Source organism: Rhinopithecus roxellana, chromosome 19 (genome assembly GCF_007565055.1).
Source record: "Rhinopithecus roxellana isolate Shanxi Qingling chromosome 19, ASM756505v1, whole genome shotgun sequence".
Taxonomy (NCBI): Eukaryota; Metazoa; Chordata; class Mammalia; order Primates; family Cercopithecidae; genus Rhinopithecus; species Rhinopithecus roxellana.
The window spans coordinates 24,448,304-24,469,985 of NC_044567.1; the positions used below are offsets into that span (position 1 = coordinate 24,448,304).

Genomic DNA, 21,682 nt, shown 5'->3' on the forward strand with positions numbered 1-21,682 from the left:
GGCACAAGAATCACTTGAACCCAGGAGGTGGAGATTGTAGTGAGCCAAGACTGTGCCACCACTGCACTCCAGCCTAGACGACAGAGCAAGACTCCATCTCAAAAAAAGAAGAAAGAATAATCAATGAATGACACCAGACATCTAAAGAAGGCCTCTAACATGGAACAAAGTGACTAAAACTGACTAAATCAAAGTCAAAGAAAACAGAACTCAAAAAAGAACATGCATAAAACAAAAGAATATTTCAAAAAATTGTAATTAAAACTGAGGCAGGCTAGGTGTGGTGGCTCACACCTGCAATCTCAGCACTTTGGGAGGCCGAGGCAGATGGATTGCCTGAGGTCAGGAGTTCAAGACCAGTCTGGCCAACATGGTGAAACCCCATATCTGCTAAAAAATACAAAAATTAGCTGGGTGTGGTAGAAGGCGCCTGTAATCCCAGCTACTCAGGAGGCTGAGGCAGGAGAATCGCTTGAACCCAGGAGGCAGGGATTGCAATGAGCCAAGATTGCGCCACTGCACTCAAAATTGTGCAACAGAGTGAGACTCTGTCTCCAAAAAAAAAAATTAAAATTAAAATTAAAAAAATAATAAAACTCTCAGAGGGATAAAAGAAGATACTATACTCATAAAACAGGTTGCTATAAAACAAAAACAATAGAAAGAATTCTGGAGAATCACAAATACAACAGCTTTAAAAAAAAATTTAGTAGAATGGCTGGGCATGGTGGCTCACTCCTATAATCCCAGCACTTTGGGAGGCCAAGGCAGGCGGATCACCTAAGTCGGGAGTTTGTGACCAGCCTGACCAACATGGAGGAACCCTGTCTCTACTAAAAATACAAAATTAGCCGGGTGTGGTGGTGCACGCCTGTAATCCCAGCTATTGAGGAGGCTGAGGCAAGAGAATTGCTTGAACCCGGGAGGCGGAGGTTGCGATGAGCCAAGATAGCGCCATTGCACTCCAGCCTGGGCAACAAGAGCAAAACTTCGTCTCAAAAAAAAAATTCAGTAGAAGAAAGTAAACAACAAGACAAAGAAATGGAAATGTGGAAAAGATAAGAAAAATTAGATGATCAGTTAAGGAGATCGAACATCCAACTAATTGCAATTTCAAGAAGAGAAAACAGTGGGAAGGAAATTGTCAAATAAATCACCTAAGAAAATTTCCTAGAACTGAAAGACTAAAGCTTTAAGATTAAAAGAATAAAAATAGGCTGGGCACAGTGGCACACGCCTGTAATCCCAACACTTTGGGAGCCAAAACAGAACAACTACTTGAGGCCAGGAGTTCCAGGCCAGCCTGGGAAACAAAAGAAGACCTTGTCTCTATGAAACATTTTAAAGATGAACTGGGCATGGTGGCATGCGTCTGTAGTCCTGGCTACTCAGAAGTTGTGGCAGAAGGATTGCCTGAGCCCAGGAGTTACAGGTTACAGTGAGGTATGATTACACCACCTCTCTCCAGCCTGGGAAACAGAGTGAGACTCTGTCTCTTAAAAATAAAAAAATTAATTAATTTAATTAAATAGGCCACGCACAGTGGGTCACACCTGTAATTCAATCCCAGCACTTTGGGTGGCCGAGGCAGGTAGATCACTTGAGCCCAGGAGTTCAACACCAGCCTGGGCAACATGGTGAGTGCCCATCTCTACATTTTTTTATTAGCCAGGCCTGGTGGTGCGTGCCTGTGGTCCCAGCTACTCAGGAGACTGAGGTGGGAGGATAGCTTGAGCCCAGGAGTTTAAGGTTGCACTTAGCTATGATTGTGTCACTGCACTCCTGACTAGGTGACAGGGCGAGACCCTATCAAAAACTAAATAAAAATAATAAAGTCAAAGCAAGACACATCACTATAAAAACTTAGATCAGAAATAGGCCGGGCGCGGTGGCTCAAGCCTGTAATCCCAGCACTTTGGGAGGCCGAGACGGGCGGATCACGAGGTCAGGAGATCGAGACCATCCTGGCTAACACGGTGAAACCCCGTCTCTACTAAAAATACAAAAAACTAGCCGGGCGAGGTGGCGGGCGCCTGTAGTCCCAGCTACTCCGAAGGCTGAGGCAGGAGAATGGCGTAAACCCGGGAGGCGGAGCTTGCAGTGAGCTAAGATCTGGCCACTGCACTCCAGCCTGGGAGACAGAGCCAGACTCCGTCTCAAAAAAAAAAAAAAAACTTAGATCAGAAATAAAGAGAAAATCTTAAATATTTCCACAAAAAAATAGGCCATGCGTAAAGGACTGGGAATCAGAATGCCAAAGCACTTCAACAGAAACTCTCGAGTATAGAAGAAAATGAGCAAAATTCTAAGTGAAAATAATTCTCAACTCTAATAACATAATCAAGTAAATATAAACATAAAGAAATCTCAAATATGCAATATGGATATATTTTTATTATAAATGTATCTTTATGTATCTTTATGTACCTTTTCTGAGGGAGCCACTAGTAGAGTGTCACCAAAACAAGGGCATAAACTAAGAAAAAGGAAAAGCTATGGGATCCAGGAAACAAAAGATTCAACACTGAAGGAGCCAAGAGGATTCCAGGGATTGTGGTGAAGAAAGAGTCCAGTCATAACAGTTGTGACTAAAGAGCTACTACTCCAGATGGGAACAGGTGGATAGAAAGTTCCTAAGATATGCCTCTGGGAAATAAATGGAACTGATAGATTATCTTATAAGTCTGATCAAAGAACACTAGACTGAAAGGCATTTTACAAAATTGTTGTAAGGTATCAGAGGACAATAGTAGATTCAAAGAAAGCAAAACAAAATGAGAGGATGAGATAAAGGAGGGTGAAGTAAACAAGATTAATATCCTTAACTCTCATAAAAGAAAGTTAATACAGCCAGGAGCGGTGGCTCACGCCTGTAATCCCAACACTTTGGAAGGCCGAGGCAGGCCAATCCCCTGAGGTCAGGAGTTTGACACCAGCATGGCCAACATGGTGAAACCGCATCTCTACTAAAAATACAAAAATTAGCCAGGTGTGGTGGTGGGTGCCTGTAATCCCAGCCACTCAAGAAGCTGAAGCAGGAGAATCGCTTTAACCTGGGAGGTGGAGGTTGCAGTGAGTTGAGATCACGCCACTGCACTCCAGCCTGGGCAACAGTGAGGCTCTGTCTCTAAAAAAACAAAAAATTTGAAAACTGCTGAATTAAAAAGATAGCAGTTGGCCGGACGTGGTGGCTCATGCCTGTAATCCCAGCACTTTGGGAGGCGGAGGCAGGCGGATCACCTTAGGTCGGGAGTTCGAAACCAGCCTGACCAACATGGAGAAACCCCATGGAGAAATCGCATCTCTACTGAAAATGCAAAATTAGCTGGGCATGGTGGCATGCGCCTGTAATCCCATCTCCTAGGGAGGCTGAGGCAGGAGAATTGCTTGAACCTGGGAGGCAGAGGTTGCGGTGAGCCGAGATCACGCCATTGCACTCCAGCCTGAGCAACAAGAGCGAAACTCCGTTTCAAAAAAAAAAAAAAAAAAAAAAAAGATAGGCCGGGCGCGGTGGCTCACACCTGTAATCCTAGCACTTTGGGAGGCCGAGATGGGCGGATCATGAGGTCAGGAGATCGAGACCATCCTGGCTAACACAGTGAAACCCCATCTCTACTAAAAATACAAAAAATAAGCCAGGCGTGGTGGCGGGTGCCTGTAGTCCCAGCTACCGCGGAGGCTGAGGCAGGAGGATGGTATGAACCTGGGAGGCGGAGCTTGCAGTGAGCCGAGATCGTGCCACTACACTCCAGCCTGGACGACAGAGCGATACTCCATCTCAAAAAAAAAAAAAAAAAAAAAAAGGCAGTAGGCCAGGCGCAGTGGCTCATGCCTGTAATCCCAGCAGTTTGGGAGGCCGAGGCAGGTGCATCACCTGAGGTCAGGAGTTCGAGACCAGCCTGGCCAGTATGGTGAAACCCCATCTATACTAAAAATACAAAAATTAGCCGGGCATAGTGGTAGGTGCCTGTAATCCCAGCTACTAGGGAGGCTGGGGCAGGAGAATCACTTGAATCTGGGAGGCAGAGGTTGCAGTGAGCTGAGATTGCACCACTGCACTCCAGCCTGGACAACAGAATGAGAGTTCATCTCAAACAAAAAAAAAAGAGAAAGAGAGATAGCAGTATATGCTTATTACTTAGAAATGAGACCAGAAACAGCGAAGAGTTACCTCAGCAACGAATTGCAAGAGCTTTCTTTTCCACCCTCAACAAGCAGAAATAAAAATAGGAATAACAGTAATGAAACATACCTCACATTCTAAAAGGTATTGCAACTGTGTTAGAAATACATTTTTTGCTGGGTGCGGTGGCTCATGCCTGTAATCCCAGCACTTTGGGAGGCCGAGGCAGGCGGATCACCTGAGGTCAGGAGATCAAGACCATCCTGGCCAATATGGTGAAATCCCGTTTCTGCTGGGCGCGGTGGCTCAAGCCTGTAATCCCAGCACTTTGGGAGGCCGAGACGGGCGGATCACGAGGTCAGGAGATCGAGACCATCCTGGCTAACCTGGTGAAACCCCGTCTCTACTAAAAAAGACAAAAAACTAGCCGGGCGAGGTGGTGGGCGCCTGTAGCCCCAGCTACTCGGGAGGCTGAGGCAGGAGAATGGCGTAAACCTGGGAGGCGGAGCTTGCAGTGAGCTGAGATCTGGCCACTGCACTCCAGCCTGGGTGACAGAGCGAGACTCTGTCTCAAAAAAAAAAAAAAAAAAAAAAAAGAAATCCCGTTTCTACCAAAAATACAAAAAAGTAGCTGGGCGTGGCGGTGTGTGCCTGTAGTCCCAGCTGCTCGGGAGGCTGAGGCAGGAGAATTACTTGAACCTGGGAGATGGAGGTTGCAGTGAGCCGAGATCGCGCCACTGCACTCCAGCCTGGGCGACAGAGTGCGACTCCATCTCAAAAAAAAAGAAATACATTTTTTCTGTAAGACACTGGGTCTTGCCACATTGCTCAGGCTACCCTTGAATTCCTAGTTCAAGCAATCCTCCTGCCTCAGTCACGCAAGTATCCAGGTATGCATCACTGTACCTGGCTTGAGCATTTTTTTGGCTGCAAATTTTAGGCTAAAATGTTACAACAATTAAAAATATGATGTGATTGCTTCTCAGCCTTTTGGCTAAGATCCAGTGTAAAAATATGGTGTGAGAGGACTAAAAAGGGGGAGGGGAAATCACCTTTTTAAGCACCTTCATGGCAAATATTTTCCCAGTATTTGCTCCTGTTACTTTTCGTACTTGAAAAACCTGGATTAAAAAAAAAGTGTGTGTTATTCAAAGGCAAACTATGTCAGGCATACTCCCTTAATTCCTAGTTATAAGAAACATATGCCACAGCAGTTTACATTATAAAAACTATGTGCAAAAATGATCAGCTAAAAGAACAGACCACATTAAGGATCATGACTTTCCTGTTTGTTCTGCTGCCATCTGGTGGTAATGTTGGACAATGACCATCTAATAATAAACACTGTTACTTCATATTAGTATATAAAATCCTACTTAAAACAAGCTATAACAGTGTTCCCAGAAGCATAATGCCACCTTAAAAATTATAAAATATTTCATAAATTTCTTTCAAGGTTGCCACTGCCCTTGCTTCACATAAAACTATTTAAAAATAGTTGACAGAAAATTACTGTTTACCTATTACTTAATATAGCTTATACTTATACTTGGTCCTCTGAATCTATAGGTTCAGCAGCCGCGGATTCAACCAACCTCAGAATGAAAATATTTGGGGGGGCCGGGCGCGGTGGCTCAAGCCTGTAATCCCAGCACTTTGGGAGGCCGAGACGGGCGGATCACAAGGTCAGGAGATCGAGACCACCCTGGCTAATACGGTGAAACCCCGTCTCTACTAAAGAATACAAAAAACTAGCCGGGCGAGGTGGCGGGCGCCTGTAGTCCCAGCTACTCGGAGGCTGAGGCAGGAGAATGGCATAAACCTGGGAGGCGGAGCTTGCAGTGAGCTGAGATCCGGCCACCGCACTCCAGCCTGGGCGACAGAGCCAGACTCCATCTCAAAAAAAAAAAAAAAAAAAAAAAAAAAAAAAAAAAGAAAATATTTGGGGGGAAAAACAATAAACAATACAAATAATAAAAAATTATATAAATATGGCCAGGTGCGGCAGCTCACACCTGTAATCCCAGCACTCTGGGAGGCCAACTCAGGCAGATCACCTGAGGTCAGGAGTTCAAGACCAGCCTGGCCAACATGGTGAAACCTCGTCTCTACCAAAAATACAAAAATTAGCTGGATGTGGTGGCGCACGCCTGTAATCCCAGCTACTCAGGAGACTGAGGCAGGAGAATCACTTGAATCTGGAAGGCAGAGGTTGCAGTGAGCTGAGATTGCGCCACTGCACTCTAGCCTGTGGGAAAGAGTGAGACTCCGTCTCAAAAATCATAAAAAATAAAATAAAAAACCAAGTATATGGGAGGATGCGTGTAACTTATATGAAAATACTATGCCATTTTACATAAGGCACTTGAGCATTGGCAGATTTCATTATCTGCAAAGGTCTTGGAATCAGTCCCCCCTTATCCCTCCCCCAAACTGAAAGACAACTATAAACATTTTCATGCAACACCTAAAATATGTGAGATTCAAAGTGCATGTGTTGCACATTCAGGATGATTAGAAATTAGAATGTGTTCTTAAGCATAAGAATAGACTACAAATGTCTGCTATGCAAAAATTAACACTACACAATAGCAAAAATAGTTCTTAAAACTTAATCCTAACCAAGTTGTTATCTAAATTATTTTGATAAGAGAATAGTTTGGTAAAAATTTTCATGGGCAGAACTCATAAAAGTGATGTCTTAAGTTATAAAGCCTTGGGCAAAACTGTGAGACTAAATAGTTTTCTTCAGTTTTCTTCCCCCTTTTTATATTCCTTCAGCTTTCTCAATTCTACTGCTCCAGATAACCAGCTGAGATTAAGGTCTCAGTAACAGATAACAACTTAAGAGTGCCATGTCTCTTGTAAGCAAGGAGGAGTTTACTTTTAAAGAGGATACCATTTAACCAAAGTAAAGATTAAACCCTCTAAAAATAGACTTTGCCTGGTATAGCTGCCTACTTATTTATTCTACAAATATTGACTGAGTACCTATTATGTGTCAGGCTTTTACATGTGTGGTGGTATGAAGGGAAGGGAAAACTGAACTTCTGTACATCCCTCAAACATACCAGCTAAGTGGTCATGATCATATCCTTTGCTGACAGCTGACAAAGATTGAAGATGACTGCTGGAACCAGGGCATGAAAATCAATCTATTCAAGACAGACAACAGCTCTTATTTCAAAAATATTGCCTACCTTTCCATAGCCCCCTTTACCAAGTACCCGAAGTAGCTCAAAACATTCTGGTCTGATTTTTTCTGGCCCTCTGTTCACACTAGTTTCTGAGATTTCAAATTTCTCACAATGTTCCATGCCACTGGGAAGAAAAGCAAAACCAAAAATAAATTTGCAAAAAGTTAAATTACTTTCAGCATATAGTCAAGAAAAAGGAGAAAAAGAAATGTAATATAATTAAGTAAAAGGAAAAAAGGACATGACAGCAAATTATCTGTGCTCTAAACAGAACAGCAGGTCAAGATGAGGGTGGCCCGATAATTGTTTACCTCCTTGTTCACAGAATGTGCAATCGATTATTTACTTATTTTATAAATGTTTATTTTATGTACAAAGAAGTATTGTACAAAGAGGTATGTACAAAGAGGTTTTTCATTGGGTAGGTGCCTTGGATAATCCATTCAAGGAAGATCGCTTAGTCCAACTTAATGAAACCTATGTCCTTCGTGTACTGATGGAAACACTGGCGGCACATATTGTGGCCGTATTTCTGGATCAGATCTTGCTGGTTTGAGCAGATGCAATATGAGCAAGAACCCTGACTCAGTTTTCACGGGTGACTCCAATACAGCTGCTGGTGACCCATCTTGGTCTTAGGAGTGCAACAATGTAAAAGAAGATAATTATTTATTTTCATAAGCATCAAGCACCCCAAAACTAAGGTAAATTAGAACAAGTTTATTAAGTTGACAAAGAAAAAAAGTCTTCTACTTATTCAAATTTACTTCATTCAAAATATCTATGAAATTAGGTATTATCCAACCTCATTTGGCAATGTCAGCAGAAAATCTGGGATCTTTCCAAAACTACCCAATTAGTTCACATCATGGTACAAAACTTCTTCTCTATATCTTTTTTTTAAAGTTATTAGCTTAATTTCAAGAATCCAACAGGCATGGTGGCTTAATCCCAGCACTTTGGGAGGCTGAGGTGGGTGGACCACTTGAGGTCGGGAGTTCAAGACCAGCCTGGCCAACATGGTAAAACCCTGTCTTCACTAAAAATACAAAAATTCCAGCTTGGCCAACATGGGGAAATCCCGTCTCTATTAAAAATACAAAAATTAGCTGGGCATGGTGGCAGGAACCTATAATCCCAGCTACTCGGGAGGCCGGGGGACAAGAGCGAGACTTTGTCTCAAAATTAAAAAAAAAAATTAGCCAGGTGTGGTGGTGCACGCCTGTAGTCCCAGCTACTTGGCAGGCTGAGGCAGGACAATCGCTTGAACCCAGGAGGTGGAGGTTGCGGTGAGCCAAGATCATGCCACTGTGCTCCAGCCTGGGTGACAGAGGGAGACTCCCTCTCCAAAAAAATAAAAATAAAGAATCCAAAAGGGGTAGCAATTGTCTCTGTCATTTAAATGCACATGAGTGATCTATCTTCTCACTCTCCTCCTACACCAAGGCTTTTTACTTGAGTGTACGATACAGAGCAGATTAATCACCATACTCACCTAATGGAGCTTGTCTAAAATGACTTAAGATTACATGAATTTCATTTTTGTTGTTGTTGAGACAGTCTCGCTCTGTCGCCCAGATAATTTTTGAATTTTAAGAAGAGACAGGGTTTCGCCGTGTTGGCCAGACTGGTCTCGAACTCCTGACCTCAAATGACCCACCCACCTCGGTCTCCCAAAGTGCTGGGATTACAGGTGTGAGTCACTGTGCCCAGCTGGATTGCATGAATTTCTGTTTGAATGACTGTATGAATTTCTGTTTGTATATTAAAGCAAAACAGAAAGCATTTGACTTTTTGAGGCATTTCTACAAATTTTTCTGTAAGAAAAGATTAAAACTGTGGCTCTCTATATTAAACTAACAACTTAGATTCATATTCAGTACTCTGAATCTGAATTAATATCTTTTCCTCAAAATCCATATATAATCTCAAAACTATGATAGGTTACAATATTGATCAGAGTTTGGTGCCAAATTCAATACATCAAGCTGATAAATATGACTACATATTTAAGAACAGGTTACTGGAATCACTTGATTGCTATGAAATAGAACTGATAAAACCTACTTGCAAGAAAGACAACACAATGAACATCTCTTCATATAAACTTACAGTTCGTATGGTCCAACTCCCCCATGGTCCATGCTTTCATTTAACTGACCCTGAAAAATATGTTAAATTTCAGAAATAATCTCAAAAACATAAAATTTAAAGGTTTAATTCTTTGTTTCATAACTGAAAGAGAATGAATGAAATAAACCAGTATAAAAATTCTCTTATACTTCAACAACAGGCAAATATGGTAATGAATAAATATAGTACACAAACAACACTGTGTGAATTTCACTCTCAATTATTTTACAAATAGAGATGAGGTCTTTCTAAGTTGCCCAGACTGAAATGCAGTCAGTAGCTATTAAGGGGTATGATCATAGCATACCAGAGCCTTAAACTCCTCAAGTGATTCTTCTGCCTCGGTGTTCCAAGTAGCTGGGACTACAGGCACCCATCTTTTTCTTTTTTTCTTTCCTTTTTTGAGATGGAGTCTCACTCTCTCACCCAGACTGGAGTGCAACAGTGCCATCTCGGCTCACTGCAACCTCCGCCTCCCAGGTTCCAGTGTTTCTCGTACCTTGGCCTCCCGAGTAGCTGGGAGTACAGGCATGTACCACCATGCCTGGCTAATTTTTTTTTTTTTTTTTTTGAGATGGAGTCTTGCTCTGTCGCGCAGGCTGGAGTACAGTGGCATAATCTTGACTCACTGCAACCTCTGCCTCCCAGGTTCAAGAGATTCCCCTGTCTCAGCCTCCCAAGTAGCTGGGATTACAGGTGCCTGCCACCACACCCGGCTAATTTTTTGTATTTTTAGTAGAGACGGGGTTTCACCATGTTGGCCAGGCTGGTCTCGAACTCCTGACCTCAGGTGATCCGCCCTCCTCGGCCTACCAAAGTGCTGGGATTACAGGCGTGAGCCACCACACCCGGCCCCAGCTTTTGCTTTTAATTTTATATGACAGTCCAGGCGTGGTGGCTCACGCCTGTAATCCCAGCACTTTGGGAGGCCGACGGTGGCAGATCACGAGGTCAGGAGTTCAAGACCCGCCTGGCCAACATGGTGAAATCCCGTCTCTACTAAAAATACAAAAAGTAGCCAGGTGGGGTGGCACGTGCCTGTAGTTCCAGCTACTTGGGAGGCTGAGGCAGGAGAATTGCTTGAACCCAGAAGGCAGAGGTTGCAGTGAGCCACGATTACACCACTGCATTCCAGCCTGGGCGACAGAGCAAGACTCCATCTCAAAAAAACAAAAAACAAACAACCAAAAAGAAAACAAAAGCTGAGTGCGGTGGCTCATGCCTGTCACCCCAGCACCTTGGGAGGCCAAGGCGGGCAGATCACCTGAGGTTGAGGGTTCGAGACCAGCCTGACCAACATGAAGAACTCCCATCTCTACTAAAAAAATACAAAATTAGTCGGGCGTGGTGGCCCATGCTTGCAATGCCAGCTACTCGGGAGGGTGAGGCGGGAGACTCGCTTTAACCCAGAAGGCAGAGATGGCAGTGAGCCGAGATCGCGCCATTGCACTCCAGTCTGGGTAACAAGAGCGAAACTGTCTCAAAAAAAAAAAAAAAAAAAAAAAAAAATCTTTTACATGACAACTAAACTATAGAGGCTACTCATCACTAATCAAAAAATAAAACCAAGTGGATTATCCTTCAAAATGTACATTTTATCTATTTGATTTATCTATTTGAAAATGTGTATTTTCAGCCGGGTGCAATGGCTCACGCCTGTAATCCCAGCACTTTGGGAGGCCGAGGAAGGTGGTTCACCTGAGGTCAGAAGTTTGAGACCACCCTGGCCAACACGGTGAAAACCCATCTCTACCAAAAATACAAAAATTAGCCAGGCGTGGTGGTGGGTGCCTGTAGTCCCAGCAACTCGGGAGGCTGAGGCAGGAGAATCGCTTGAATACGGGAGGCAAAGGTTGCAGTGAGCAGAGATTGCGCCACTGCACTCCAGCCTGAGTGACAGAGTGAGACTCTGCACCCCCCCAATAAAGGAAAAAATATATATATTTTGTGTATTAAGAAATTAAAGGCACTACATTCTGAGTATGACTTAACAAATCAAATGATTTACACACAGCGCTATTTTGATGTGCTTTTAACACACAGAGTAACATAATGCTATAAACTAAGCCTACGGTACCTACAACTAGTCCAGGGTATCTAGTGTAAAATGCGGCCGATCAAGACAAAATAATTAAGCAACACTGTCAAACAGTTGGAAGTCATGCTGGCCACACATTTAATCTGACCATAGAATAAACGGGTGCAAAATTTAAATAACCTTCTATATACTAGCAATGAACAACCCCAAAATGAAATGAAGATAACAATTCCATTCATAATACCATCACTAAGAAGTAGCTTAGAAAAAAATTTATGGCAGGTACAGTGGCATAAATACGTCCGGAGGCCAAGGCAGGAGGATTACTTGGAGTTCAAGACCAGCCTGGCCAACCTAGTAAGATCTTGCCTCCACAAAAAATTTTTTAAAAAATAGCTGAATGTGGTGGCACACGCCTGTAGTCCCAGCTACTTAGAAGACTGAGGTGGCGGGATTACTTGAGTCCAGGAGGTCATGGTTACAATGTGTCATGATTGTGCCACTGTATTCCAGCCTGGGCAACAGAGTGAGAATGTCTCCAAAAAAAAAAAAAAAAAAAAAAAAAAAAAGAATCAACCAAAGTGTAAGACTTATACACTGAAAACAATGAAAACATAAAACATTGCTGAATAAAATTAAAGACAACCTAAATAAATAGAAAGGCATTCCATGTTTATGGATCAGAAGATTTAACATTGTTAAGATGGCAATACTAACCAAATTGGTCACAGATTCAACTGAATCCTATCAAAACCCCAGGTTCCTTTCTTGCAGAAATTGAAAAGCTGATCCCAAAATTCATATAGAAATGCAAGGGACGGCTGGGCATAGTGGCTCACACCTATAATCCCAGCACTTTGGGAGGCTGAGGTGGGCGGATCACGAGGTCAGGAGATCGAGACCATCCTGGCTAACATGTGAAACCCCATCTCTACTAAAAATACAAAAAAGTAGACAGGAGTGGTGGCAGGCGCCTGTGGTCCCTGCTACTCGGGAGGCTGAGACAGGAGAATGGTGTGAGCCCAGGAGGCGGAGCTTACAGTGAGCCGAGATCACGCCACTGCACTTTGGCCTGGGCAACAGAGCGAGACTCCGTCTCAAAAAAAAAAAGAAAGAAAAAGAAAGAAATTTAAGCGACCAGATGGGAAAGGTGGCTCACGTCTGTAATCCCAACACTTTGGGGGGGGGGCCAAAGAAGGTGGATCACCTGAGGTCAGGCGTTTGAAACCAGCTTGGCCATCACAGCGAAACCCTGTCTCTACTAAAAATACAAAAATTAGCCAGGTGCGGTGGAGGGCGCCTGTAATCTCAGCTACTCAGGAGGTTGAGGCAGGAGAATTGCTTGAACCCGTGAGGCAGAGGTTGCAGTGAGCGAGATAATTCCATTGCACTCCAGCCCAGGTGACAGAGCGAGACTCCATCTCAAAAAAAAAAAAAAGAAAGAAAGAAAGGAAGGAAGAAATGCAAGGGACCCAGGCCAGGTGTGGTGGCTCACACCTGTAATCCTAGCACTTTAGGAGGCTGAGATAGGTGGATCACTCAAGGTCAGGAGTTCAAGACCAGTCTGGCCAATATGGTGAAACCCCATGTCTACTAAAAATATAAAAATTAGCCAAAGTGGTGATCCATGCTTGTAATCCCAGCTAATCAGGACTGAGGAGAAGAATGGTTTGAACCCAGGAGATGGAGGTTGCAGTGAGCTGAGATCGTGCCACTGAACACTCCAGCCTGGGCAACAAAGCTAGACTTTGTCTCAAAAAAAAAAAAAAGAAAGAAAGAAATGCAAGGGACTCAAAATAACTGATACAATCTTGAAAAAACAAAGTTGGAGAACTGAAACTTCCCAATTTCAAAACATGTTACAAAGCTATAGCCATCAAGACAGTGTGGTAGTGGCATAAAGAAAGACATATAGATCAAGAGAACAGAACTGAGAGCCCAGAAATAAACTCTTATATTTATATTGTCAACTAATTTTTGATAAAACTGCCAAAAATATTCATTAGGCAAGAGATAATCTTTCAATAAATGTGTTGGAACAACTGGATATCACATACAATTCAAATAATGAGGACAACTGGGTATCTATATGCTACTTCATACTATACACAAAAATTAACTCAAAATGGAGCAAAGACCTAAATACAGGAGCTAAGACTATAAAACTCGAGCTGAGTGTGGTGTTGCGTGCCTGTAGTCCCAGCTATCAAGGAGGCTGAGGCAGAATGAACACCTGAGCCTGGGAGTTCCACTCCAGCCTGGGCAACATAGCGAGACCCCCGTCTCCAAAAAAAAATCCTCCCAAGGGCTGGGCGCAGTGGCTTACACCTGTAATCCCAACACTTGGGGAAGCTGAGGAGGGTGGATCACCTGAGGTCAGGAGTTCAAGACCAGTCAGACCAATGTGGTGAGACCCCGTCTCTACTAAAAATGCAAAAACTTAGCCGGGCATTGTGGCCGGAGCCTGTAATCCCGGCTACTCAGGAAGCTGAGGCAAGAGAATTGCTTGAACCCAGGAGGCGAAGGTTGCAGTGAGCTGAGATTGAGCCATCACACTCCAGCCTGGGCAACAAGAACAAAACTCCATTTCAAAAAAAAAAAAAAAAAAAATCCTCTCAAAACTTAACAAGAAAATAAAATTATTAGAAGCATAGGAGGGGCCGGGCGCGGTGGCTCACACCTGTAATCCCAGCACTTTGGGAGGCTGAGGTGGGCGGATCACGAGGTCAGGAGATCGAGACCATCCTGGCTAACATGGTGAAACCCTGTCTCTACCAAAAATACAAAAAATTAGCCGGGAGTGGTGGCGGGCGCCTGTAGTCCCAGCTACTTGGGAGGCTGAGGCAGGAGAATGGCGTGAACCTGGGAGGCAGAGCTTGCAGTGAATCGAGATTGTGCCACTGTGCTCCAGCCTGGATGACAGAGCGAGACTCTGTCTCAAATAAAAAAAAAAAAGAAGAAGAAGAAGAAGAAGCATAGGAGGGAGTAAATCTTCATGATCCTGGGGAAAGCAATAATGTATGAAAGTTTCTTATATACATTACCCAAAGCACAAACAATTTAAAAAATCAATAAACTGATTTACTGAAAATGTAAAACCTTTGCATGTCAAAAGACACCAACACTGTCAAGAAAGCTAAAAGAGACTGAGCACAGCGGCTCACGCTTGTAATCCCAACACTTTGGGAGGCTGAGGTGGGTATATCACTTGAGCTCAGGAGTTTGAGACCAGCCTGGGGAACATGGTGAAACCTGGTCTCTACAAAATTAGCCAGGCATAGTGGTGCACATCTGTAGTCCCAGCTACTCAGGAGGATGAGGTGGGAGGACTGCTTGAGTCCAAGAGGTCAAGGCTGCAGTGAGCCAAAATTGCGTCACTCCTGCCTGGGTGACAGACTGAGACCCTGTCTCAAAAAAGAAAATAAAAACCACAGAATAAGAGTATGTAAAGAATGTGGCCAGGCGCAGTGGCTCACGCCTGTAATCCCAGCACTTTGGGAGGCCGAGACGGACAGATCACAAGGTCAGGGGTTCGAGATCAGCCTGGCCAACATAGTGAAACCCCATCGCTACTAAAAATACAAAAATGAGCCCGACATGGTGGTGAGCGTGTGTAGTCCCAGCTACTCAGGAGGCTGAGGCAGAAGAATTGCTTGAAACTGGGAGGTGGAGGTTGCAGTGAGCTGAGATCGCAACACTGCACTCTAGCCTGGGCAACAGAGTGAGACTCCATCTCAAAAACAAACAAAAAAAAAAAGAACGCCAGGTGCAGTGGCTCACACCTGTAATCCCAGCATTTTGGGAGGCCAAGGCAGGCAGATAATTTTAGGTCAGGAATTTGACACCAGCCTGGCCAAAATGGCAAAACCCAATCTCTACTAAAACTACAAAAATTAGCTGGGCGTAGTGGTGGGCACCTGTAATCCCAGCTACTAGGGAGGCTGAGGCAGAATTGCTTGAACCCAGGAGGCAGAGGTTGCAGTGAGCAGAGATGGCACCACAGCACTCCGGCCTGGGCAATAGAGCGGATGGACTCCGTCTCAAAAAACAAAAATGATATATAAAGAACTACTCCAGGCTGGGCACAGTGACTCACGCCTGTAATCCCAACACTTTGGGAGGCCGAGGAGGGCGGATCATGAGGTCAGGAGTTTGAGACCAGCCTGGCTAACAGGGAAATCCCGTCTCTACTAAAAATACAAAAAATTAGCCAGGCGTGGTGGCGGGTGCCTATAGTCCCAGCTACTCAGGAGGCTGAAGCGGGAGAATCACTTGAACCTGGGAGGTGGAGGTTGCAGTGAGCTGAGATCATGCCACTGCACTCCAGCCTGGGCAGCAGAATGAGACTCCATCTCAAAAAAAAAAAAAAAAAAAGGATTAATCCAACTCAATAATAAAAAGATAAATAGGCCAGGCGCAGTGGGTCACACCTGTAATCCCAGCACTTTGGGAAGCCCTAGTGGAAGAATGCTTGAGGCCAGGAGTTCGAGACCAGAACTCCAAAGTGAGATCTCATCTCTAAAATAAATAAATATACATATAAATAAAATATATAAAGAAAAAGATGACACACCCAATTTTTGAAAAATGAGCTAGGATCTGAATAGGTATTTCTCCAAAGAAAATATACAAATGAACAATAAGCAAATGAAAAGATGTTCAACATCATTAGTTGTTAGGGAAATGCAAATCAAAACCACACTAAGAAACTACTTCATACCCACTAGGATAACAATAGATAATAAAGAAGAAAAGTAAGTTGGGGAATGATGTAGAGAAACTGGAACTTGCATACAGTGCTAGTGAGAATGTAAAATGGTGCAACCATGTCGGAAAAGTTAGTCTCTTAAAAAATTAAACATAGACTTACTACTGTATGACCTAACAAATCTACTCCAACATATCTACTCAAAAGAAATGAAAAGTATATGCTCCACAAAGATCTGGGCACAAATGTTCATAAAAAAAATTTTTTTTTTTTTTTTTTTTTGAGGCGGAGTCTCGCTCTGTCACCCAGGCTGGAGTGCAGTGGCCGGATCTCAGCTCACTGCAAGCTCCGCCTCCCGGGTTCACGCCATTCTCCTGCCTCAGCCTCCCAAGTAGCTGGGACTACAGGCGCCCGCCACCTCACCCGGCTAGTTTTTGTATTTTTAGTAGAGACGGGGTTTCACCGTGTTAGCCAGGGTGGTCTCGATCTCCTGACCTCGTGATCCGCCCGTCTCGGCCTCCCAAAGTGCTGGGATTACAGGCTTGAGCCACCGCGCCCGGCCGTTTTTTTTTTTGAAACAGGGTGCCACTGTACCACCCAGGCTGGAGTGCAGTGGTGCGATCACGGCTCATTGCAGCCTCAACCTCCTGGGCTCAGGTGATCCTCCCACTTCAGCCTCCCAAACAGCTGGGACTACAAGTGCATACCATCATGCTCAGCTCATTTTTTTTTTTGTTTGAGACAGAGTCTCGTTCTGTCACCCAGGCTGGAGTGCAGTGATGCTATCTCAGGTCACTGCAACCTCCGCCTCCTGGGTTCAAGCAATTCTCTGCCTCAGCCTCCTGAGTAGCTGGGATTACAGGGACCCACCACCATGCCCGGCTAAGTTTTGTATTTTTAGTAGAGACGGGGTTTCAGCATCTTGGCCAGGCTGGTCTTAAATTCCTGACTTCATGATCCACCCAGCTCGGCTTCCCAAAGTGCTGGGATTACAGGCCACCGTGCCTAGCCTCGGCTCATTTTTTGTAGAGAATAGGTTTCGTCATGTTACCAGGCTGGTCAGGAACTCCTGGACTCCAGAGATCCGCCGGCCTCAGCCTCCCAAAGTGCTGGGATTATAGGCACGAGCCCCACACCCAGCCTTCTAAAAGCTTTTTTCAGGCCAGGCGAGGTGGCTCACGCCTATAATCCCAACACTTTGGGAGGCAGAGGCAGAAGAACTGCTTGAGGCCAGGAGTTTAAAACCAACCTGGGGCCGGGCGTGGTGGCTCACGCCTGTAATCCCAGCACTTTGGGAGTCCAAGGCGGGCAGATCACGAGGTCAGGAGTTCGAGACCAGCCTGGCCAATGCGGTGAAACTCCGTCTCTACTAAAAATCCAAAAAATAGTTGGGCATAGTGGTGCGCGCCTATAGTCCCAGCTCGGGAGGCTGAGGCAGAAGAATCGCTTTGACCCAGGAGGTGGAGGTTGCATTGAGCCAAGATCATGCCACTGCACTCCAATCTGGGCAACAGAGCAAGACTCCGTCTCCCAAAAAACAAAAAAACAAAAAAAAAAACCAACCTGGACAAAATCACGAGGCCCCCAACTCTGCAACAAATCAAAAAATTAGCCGGGAATGGTAGCACATGCCTGTGGTCCCAGCTACATGAGAGACTGAGGCAGGAGAATTACTTCAGCCCAGGAGGGCAAAGCTGCAGCGAGCTGTTTCACGCCACTGCACTACAGTACAGGCAACGGAGTGAGACCCTATCTCCAAAAAAAAAAAAAAAAGAAAGAAAAGGAAAAAAAAGTGCTTAATTCACAATTCAAGTGAACATCTGAATAACTCAAATGAACATCAACTGGTGAATGGATAAACAAAATGCATTGTAGCCATACAATGGAATAACTATTTGGCCCTAAAAAGAAATGAAGTACTGATACATGTTACAACATAGATGATCTTCAAAAACATTATGTTAAGTGAAAGAAGCATCTAGGTGCTGTGGCTCATGCCTGTAATCCCAGCACTTTGGGAGGCCGAGGCAGGTAGATCACTTGAGGTCAGGAGTTTCAAACCAGCCTGGCTAACACGGCAAAACCCCATCTCTACTAAAAATACAAAAATTAGCCAGGTGTGGTGGCGCACGCCTGTAGTTCCAGCTACTCAGGAGGGTGAGGCAGGAGAATTACTTGAACCCAGGAGGCAGAGGTGGCAGTGAGTAGACATCACACTACTGCACTCCAGCGTAGGTGAAGAGTGAGACTCTGTCTCAAAAAAAAAAAAAAAAAGAAGAACACCAAATATAAAAGGTCATACACTATGTGATTCCATTTTTCCATCTGCATGGAATGTCCAGAAAAAGCTTTTTTTGTGTGTGTTTTAGAGACAGGGTCTCATTCTGTTCCCCAGGTTGAAGTGCAGTGGCAGGATCACCACAAACTCAACCTTGGAGACTCAAGCGATCATCCAACCTCAGCCTTCCAAGTAGCTGAGGCTACAAGCATGCACCATCAAGTCGGATAATTTTTTTCTATTTTTCATAGAGACGGGGTCTCACTATGTTGCCCAGGCTGGTCTCAAGTGATCCTCCTGCCACGGCCTCCCAAAGTGTTGGGATCACAGGTATGAGCCACCATACTGGGCCTGGAAAAGCCAAATCTATAGAGATGAGAAATAGATTAGTTAGTTGGCTGGGGCTGAGGGTGAGAATCAGAAGTAAGAAAATTGGCCAAAAGTTTCTTTCTTTTCTTTTATTTTTTTTTTTCCCAGAGAAAGGGTCTTGTTATGCTGCCCAGGCTGATTTCAAATTCCTAGGCTCATGGGATCCATCCACCACGCCCGGCCCCAAAATTTCTTCAGAGGGTGGTAAAATTTTTTTTTTTTAAAGATGGGGTCTCAGCCGGGCGCGGTGGCTCACGCCTGTAATCTCAGCACTTTGGGAGGCCGAGGTGGGCGGATCACAAGGTCAGAATATTGAGACCATCCTGGCTAACACGGTGAAACCTCGTCTCTACTAAAAATAGAAAAAAATTAGTCAGGCGTGGTAGCAGGCGTCTGTAGTCCCAGCTATGAGGCAGGAGAATGCGTGAACCCGGGAGGCGGAGCTTGCAATGAGCTGAGATCGTGCCACTGCACTCCAGCCTGGGTGACAGAGTGAGACTCTGTCTCACAAAAAAAAAAAAAAAAAAAAAAAAAAAAAAAGACAGGGTCTGACTCTGTCACCCAGGCTGGAGTGCAGTGGTGCAATCTCGGCTCACGGGAACCTCCGCCTCCTGGGTTCAAAAGATTCTTCTGCCTCAGTCTCCCAAGTAGCTAGGATTACAGGCACACACCACCACGTCTGGGTATTTTTGTATTATTAGTAGAGACGGGATTTCACCCTGTTGGCCAGGCTCAGGTGATCCATCTGCCTTGGCCTCCCAAAGTGCTGGGATTACAGGCCTGAGCCACTGCACCCAGCCGAGTGGTAAAAATGTCTACAACCTTATTGTGGTGAGGGTTGCAAAACTCTGTAAATATACTCAAAGTCACTGAATTGTAGAAACAAACAACAAAAAACTTGGCAGCAGAATTTCAGTTATTGACATTCCAATATATAGCTTTAAAATGAATCTAACCTGATTATGAACTCTCAGTTTACACGAAAGGATACCAACTAATTGAAAACAGAATCTAGGCCAGGCACATGGCTCACCCCTGTAATCCCAACACTTTGGGGCTGAGGCGGGCGGATCACCTGAGGTCGGGAGTTCGAGACCAGCCTGGCCAACATGGAGAAACCCCGTCTCTACTAAAAATACAAAAATTAGCTGGGCCTAGTGGTGGGCACCCGTAATCCCAGCTACTCGGGAAGCTGAGGCAGGAGAATCGCTTGAACCCAGGAGGCGGAGGCTGCAGTGAGCCGAGATCGCGCCACTGCACTCCAGACTGGGTGACAAAAGTGAGACTCCATCTCAAAAAAAGAAAATAGACTCTAAAAAATTACAAGTCTTTAAGCAACCGTGTCCAAATTTTAGAGTAATTAAGATATTAAAGTGAATAATCTTTCTTCAAAACTACCAGTACACAGCCAACATACACAACAAAAACAGATAGTTGTGTGTGTGTGTGTGTGTGTGTGTGTGTGTGTGTGTGTGTGTGTGTGTGTAGCAACTAGATTTCTGTCACCCAGGCTGGAGTGCTGTGGTAGGATCACAGCTCATTGCATCCTCAAACTCCTGGGCTCAAGTGATCATCTCTTCTCAGCCTCTGGAGTCACTAGGGCCAGGTGTGTGCTACTATGCCCACTATTTATTTTTTTAATTTTTTGTACAGATGGGGTCTTGTTTTGTTGGCCAGCTTGGTCTCAAACTCTTGGCCTCAAATTATCCTTCCACCTTAGCTTCCCAAAGTTCTGGGACTACAGGCATGAGCCATCATACCCAGCCAAAAATTGATAGTATTCTTATAGAATAAATGTTCAAATGCCCCCAAAACACAAAATTTTAGTCATAACTCACTCATGGTGTGAGCAAATCACAATAACATGTAATACCAGGAATGTACATTTCATGATTATACACAGGCAAAGAGATGGGGCAGTATCAAGAGGAATAAAACCAATTCTCACCATTTTAACCGGATACAGTTTCTTTTGTGTGTGGGATATGGGGGTGGTCATGGTTAACGGTTTTTTTGTCTTTGTTGCCTTATATAATCACCTAGGATGGCTTCACTTTTATGACAAAAGACTAACTTCTTTCAGATGTGATAAAACTGGTATGACATAATTGTTTTTTCTTTAATGTTAGTTTTATTTAATTCTAAATTAAAGACTACAGAGTAGTTAAGACTGAACCATGGTTTTGAAGCCACCTCACAAGACATGCCCTGTAGCTATGTTTCATTTCCTGAGCTGGCCAGACCTGTAATGCTGGCACCTGCATATTGTGCTAGTAACTTTTACCATTACCGTCTAGGACAGAAGGATTTGAGGCACAAATCTTTTCTGCTACTCAGTATTACCTTTAGAAATCTCACACAAGAAGTGTCAGCTAACATTACGTAATACATACTGACAACTCTCTTTCACAGGAAACTCTTTACTCCTTTTTTTTTGCTTGAGATGAAGTCTCGCTCTTGTCCCCCAGGCTGGAGTGCAGTGGCATGATCTTGGCTCACTGCAACCTCCGCCTCTTGGGTTCAAGCGATTCTCCTGCCTCAGCCTCCTGAGTAGCTGGGATTACAGGAGCCTGACACCAGGCCTGGCTGATTTTTTTTATTTTTAATAGAGACGGGGTTTTCATCTTGTTGGCCAGGCTGGTCTCAAACTCCTGACCTCAGGTGATCTGCCCGCCTCGGCCTCCCAAAGTGCTCCCAGGGTGGCATGAGCCACCCTGCCTGGCCAGGAAACTCTTTACTCCTAATTTTTTTCTGCTATCTTAAGCTTTATGGGCCTATCCAATGTCTTTACTGTGTTCATTAGGATTGACAAGATTCAGTAACTTAGAGGAAATGG

At 44.4% G+C, this 21,682-nt stretch overlaps 1 protein-coding gene and 1 pseudogene across 7 annotated transcripts in view; both read right to left on the reverse strand.

Annotated features, from left to right (window-relative positions):
• The window catches only part of RPS6KB1 (ribosomal protein S6 kinase B1), a 62,201-nt gene that overhangs the window by 34,440 nt on the left and 6,079 nt on the right, over window positions 1-21,682 (reverse strand). For all 7 annotated transcript variants that reach the window (XR_004054945.1, XM_010364066.2, XM_030922939.1 and 4 more), the window contains 3 exons: window positions 9,433-9,482; window positions 7,324-7,444; window positions 5,176-5,244 (listed from right to left, as the gene is read on the reverse strand). Coding sequence is in view for 6 of the 7 variants with exons in the window: in XM_010364066.2 (XP_010362368.1) it covers window positions 5,176-5,244; window positions 7,324-7,444; window positions 9,433-9,482 (240 nt within the window). In the remaining variant the exon portion in view is untranslated. The remainder of the gene's footprint in view (window positions 1-5,175; window positions 5,245-7,323; window positions 7,445-9,432; window positions 9,483-21,682) is intronic.
• LOC115894770 lies at window positions 7,755-7,948 on the reverse strand (annotated as a pseudogene).